We start from the raw sequence: 5182 nt of genomic DNA on the forward strand, positions 1-5182 counted from the left end.
TCCCCTCCCTGCCAGGGGCCCCTATCTGCTAAGACATCGCCCTGTGCACACATAGGGCATATGGAAGACGCCCATTGGGCTGGGCAGTTGTGCAGCTGTACTTGGGGACGGATGTGGGACAGGGACATGGTGGGGGCTGGAGTCCAGAGCCACCCTCCCTAGCAGCCTCCCTGAGATCAGGCTTCCCATAGACAGAGGCAGAGGCCAGTGTGCACAGGGCAATCAAGGAGGACTTCCTGAAGGGGATAGCACTGACACCCCGACCCCATGAAGGGCAGAGAGGAGGCTCAGGTCACTGTGGGGGCCATCCAACTGGCTGTGGTCCTCCTGTGTGACCGTGCTGGCCACTGCCTGCCTGGGCCGTGGGGTCCATGTGGGGCACACAGGCAGCCGGTCAATGCTGGCCCTTCTCTTGTCCACCAGCTGTCGGGGCTATCTCCCCCCTCCTCAGGGCCACCTCATAACTGCAGAGGGTGATTCAGGTGGAATATCCCTCCCCTCTCTGAGGTCTCCCTCAGCCCCTCCCCTGCCTACAGCTTGGGGGATTGTGGCAGGGGTGGCAGGTTGGGGCGTCTCTCCCTTTCCCAGCCTGCTCTTGGCCCCTCCCCTTCCCCACAGCTGCAGTATGTGTCAGGCCGGGTGTTTCCTCCCCAGCACTTAAGAGGACACCATGGCCCTTGGGCCCAGCAGCTTCCTGCTGCTCCTGACCCTGCATGGTAGGTGACCTGGCCTAAGTCTGGGGGTGAGGGTGGGGCACAGGTGCTGGTGAGTAGGGCGTCTGCATCGTGTTGGGACCTGGATGGCCACCTGCCACTTCCCCCTGGCCTTCCTCCCAGGAGCTGACGTCCTGGCCAGGTTCTGGCCAGCCTTCGGGGCAGGCGATCCTTGCTGGATGCCTGGGTGCCCCTGCAGAAGGTGGGGTGCAGTAGGCTGACAGGGAGATCTGGGGTAGAGAGTCTGAGGCACAGAGCAGCCCTGGGCCCCAGATTAAGTTCCTCTCTGAGTCTCAGGGACCTGGGGTGCAGGAAGGAGAGGGTCCTGGCTAAGCTGCTCAGTCTCCCAGCTGTCTGCTTACAACCATCTCTGGTCCCACCCCAGGCAGCAGCTGTCGGCCCCAGCCCATCCCTCCGGTCATTCCAGGTTCTACTTAGAGCCAGCAGACCCCTATCCCACCCTCAGCCTGAGCCTGCCCCTCTCTTCCCTCAGGTGTGTCTGGGGGTGTTCTGCAGGCAGGTAAGTTCTGAGTGGTTCTGGTGGTTGGCACCCTGGCAAGGACCCCTCTCCCTGGCAGCTGCTCCTGACTGAGTGATTGCAGGGGGGGGGGCAAGAAACCAAACTCTGGGGGCTTGCATGACCCCTATGGAGGGGGGCCCTTCAGGGGGAGGGAGGGGTAAAGGGATGAGATGGCAGGGGGCAATAGGGAGGAGATGAAGGGACATGGGGGAAGATCAAGTGGAGGGGAAGGGACCAATTGGGGATGAGAGGGCATGGGGGAGGGGCCAGGGAGAGGTGGGAGAGGGGCTGTTTGAAGGGATGGGGTGGAGGATGGACCTGTGAGGCTCCCTAGAGGAAAGCCCCCCACACGGGAGGCAGGGCAGCCAGCCTCTCACACCCCCATCAAGGCCCCCCCTTTGGCTCAGGGTGTGGCCAACCCCAGGTTTTGGAGGCCGGGGGCCGCATCGTGGGAGGACACGAGGCCCAGGCGGGGGCGTGGCCGTGGCAAGTCAGCCTGCGTCTTCACAGCGTGCACGTGTGTGGAGGGGCCCTGCTCAGTTCCCAGTGGGTGCTCACAGCCGCCCACTGCTTCTCAGGGTGAGTGTGCGGGGTGAAGGGGTAGCCCAGGCCAGGTGGGGGCTGGTGGACTTCCCCCCTCCGTCCAGAAGAGCGTGGCTACATCCTGGGAGTCTGTTCAAGGCGCTCAGAAGCCCCCAGGGCTGGGGCATGCACACCCGCCAGCCAATTAGACGGCTTTAAGTGCTTCCCTCCCTCGCCCCCTCCCCAGTCTGCCATTGTGATCTGCACCCCTTGTTTGTGGAATGCTACTGGACTACAGCTAGTGCACCCCTTATCTTCCAGTTGCAGGGTGAGGGGCAGAAACCTGGTCTCATACACCCTCTCAGCCCTTGGACTGTGGAGGGCAGGGACCCTCGTGCCCAGCCCAAAGGGACAAGTGGGGTCTGGGCCCCTGAGAGGATTGAACTGTGTGCAGCTTTGATCCGTGGCCTCAGCTGGCTGCTTGGGGACCAGAGTCGCTCCCCAGCCAGCCCACTCCACCACCGCCCACAGGTCCCTGAATTCATCAGACTACCAAGTCCACCTGGGCGAGCTGAGGATCAGTCTGTCCTCCAGCTTCTCCACGGTCAGCCGCATTGTCCTGTACTTGGGCCACCCAGAGCCTCCAGGCACCAGTGGGGACATCGCCCTGGTGCAGCTGAGCACACCCGTCCACCTCTCACGCTGGGTCCTGCCTGTCTGCCTTCCGGAGGCCTCCACCAGCTTCCAGCCTGGGACTCAGTGCTGGGTGACTGGCTGGGGCTACACGCAGGAGGGAGGTCAGGAGCCCTAGAGCCCTTGGTCAGGCCAGCGGGGATGGAGGCCAGGCTGCCTGGAGAGGAATGTCAGGGGGCTTGGGACCACCAGACTCCCAACAACCCAGACATCATACATTTGTTCTCACTAAGGGGGCAATGTCTACCATACACTAATTCTTTCTGTGGTGTGTGTGTCTACCGACCACCAGTGGGACTATCTTACATTGGTTCTCACTAGGATGTAAATGGCTGTCTTAGGATACTTTGGAGGTGTCAATGTCAATGTCCCTCTAGATCCAGGATACTCTGGGGCGTGGAGAGGGGGATAAGATGACCGGGGGTGGGGGGAGACAGGTGTCACCCAAAAGGGGAGGGGCCAGCAGAGGGATGAGGGGACACAGGGAGGGGTTGGTGGAGGGATGAGAGGACATGGGGGTGGGTCAGTGGGGGCGATGAAGTGACATGGGGATAGTGTGTCTTATCACACATTACTTGTAAGGTGGCAGTGTCTACCCACTAGCAGTGTGACCTTCATACACTAGTTATCACTCAGGTATTAATGTCTATCCAGCACCTGTGTGCCAACGAGTTTGCATTGCCCACTGAAACTGGGTTGGGGCACCCACTTCCCCAAGTACTGGGGCCTGAGCTCAGCTGCAACCTGTCTCCCCTTCCCCAGAGCCTCTGCGTCCCCCCTACAGCCTGCAGGAGGTACAGGTCTCCATCGTAGACACAGCGACCTGCAGGCAGGACTACAACAGCACGGGCAGCACCATCCAGCCGGACATGCTGTGTGCCCAGGGCCCGGGGGATGCCTGCCAGGTGAGCAGGTGGGAGTGGGTGGATGGGGGGGCCTAAAACCTGGTGAGGGGATCCCCAGCACCCCCTGTTCCACTGCAGGACGACTCTGGAGGGCCCTTGGTCTGTCGGGTAGATGGCAGCTGGCTGCAGGCAGGCGTGGTGAGCTGGGGTGAGGGCTGTGGCCGTCCAGATCGGCCTGGTGTGTACACCCTGGTTCCTGCTTACGTGAACTGGATCCACTTGTACATCCCGGCAGCGAGGGGCTCTGAACTGGCCCCACTGCCCCTCGTGGCCAGCTTCTTCCTCCCTGGACTCCTCCTTGTCCTGGTCTTCTGCATCTTGGTGGCCAAGTTCTCCCTGCACAGAGCTCCTGCCCTCCTCCCTTCTTGGCAGGTCATGGAGGATTAGGGCCACCTGCTAGGCAGGGGCCTTCAGGAGGTCCAGCTCATCTCCTTGTAAGGACCCTGAGGCTGGGGTGGTGCGATGACCTTCCCTGTGAGCCCTAGGCAGTGCAAACCAGAGACTCTTGGCCAGCACTGGGGGCCCGGCAGATAGAGAGGAAATTACACTGGCCCGCCCACCCCTTTGCCACCTATGGGTCAGGGAGCTGACTCTGCCTCACTGTCCACCTGGGCCAGAACAAGCTGGCCCTGACCTAGAGCCTCGGGAAGTCTGAATTCAGACTTCTGGCCAGATGTGGAGCAAATAAACTGCTGTCTGCATGCACTACTTTATGGTCCTTGGTCCTAGGGGCCTGAGGTTCACACTGCAGTCTGCAGCACTGAGCCACACAGCCCATATAAGGGGGGCAGCCCTCAGAGACCTCAGTGGACACAGAACAGGCGTGGTGACTGTCTTTGCGGGTCAACTCTGCTTACCCAGGACTGGACGCCAGCTGGAGGGCTGGATGCAGCTAGGATGGATCCCGTCTGCAGCCTGAGTCCCTAAACGGTGGCCTGCATGAGCTGTGTATCCCAGGGGCTCCAGCAGGGCAACTGGGCTGGGGGGGGGGGGTCTTGGGGCAGGGAAGAGGGGACAAAGCCATGGTGCCACCTGGCATAAAGAAGTGAAGTGATGAGGGGGCACCCCTGTCTTCCCTGAGGATACAAACCGGCCAGGGGTCCTGCCCGTAAATTTCAATGAGCTGAGGTACAGGGGACACAGGGAGACCAGCAGGGAGGGAAGCCCCAAGACTGTGCCAGGCAAACAGCTCTGTGAGGTACCTCAGCCACTCTGCCTGCAGCTGGCACTGAGGGCTGCCTCCCCGGAGTGGCACGATGGTTCACTCCAGGATCACAGAGAGCAGAGAAGGATGGGGGGAGGGCCAGGGGCTTCCCCAGGGGTGGCTGGAGCCAGCATACAGCTGAGAAAGGGTAGCTTGCTCACTCTCTCTCTCTCCAAAGCAACTGGTTCCAGGGTGGGCAGACCAGTGAAGGGACTGCCCAGGCCTGCACCTGCCGCCCCCACACTTGGACTGCAGCCAGCCCGACAGGCTTCTGAAATAAGTTAACTTTTATTCAGCTTCGCCTGCTCCCCTTTTCCCCTTCCCTGGCCCAAGTGCGGGAGGGGTCTCCTGTGCCATTTTCCTGCCACATGGGACCTGAATGGAGTAGACAGACACCTGGAACCCCACAACCAGAGCCCCGAGGGAGGGCGCCTTTTTGTCCCAGGTCACAGCTTCATTGTGGCATGGCGGCTTCCTGGGAGAGGGGGCTGCCTTCCAGGCCACCTGTGTGTGGGAGGGGGCAGGGAAATGGAGAGAGAAACCCACAGCTTCTGGTGACAGCGGGGCAGGGTGTGATGAGGTGAGGCCTGATGAATGCGGTGAGGAGTGTGTGTCTGTGTGTGTC

The 5182-nt window shown here is 61.4% G+C and overlaps 1 protein-coding gene across 1 annotated transcript; it reads left to right on the top strand.

Annotated features, from left to right (window-relative positions):
• Positions 1-670: 670 nt before the first annotated feature.
• Positions 671-3740, top strand: LOC142422870 (tryptase gamma-like). The gene is made up of 6 exons (XM_075528099.1): positions 671-716; positions 1207-1233; positions 1641-1812; positions 2287-2552; positions 3211-3353; positions 3432-3740. Exons 1-6 carry the CDS (start codon positions 671-673, stop codon positions 3738-3740), a joined length of 963 nt encoding a protein of 320 aa, XP_075384214.1.
• The last annotated feature ends 1442 nt before the right edge of the window (positions 3741-5182 follow it).

This window comes from Tenrec ecaudatus, chromosome 12, assembly GCF_050624435.1.
Source record: "Tenrec ecaudatus isolate mTenEca1 chromosome 12, mTenEca1.hap1, whole genome shotgun sequence".
Lineage (NCBI taxonomy): Eukaryota > Metazoa > Chordata > Mammalia > Afrosoricida > Tenrecidae > Tenrec > Tenrec ecaudatus.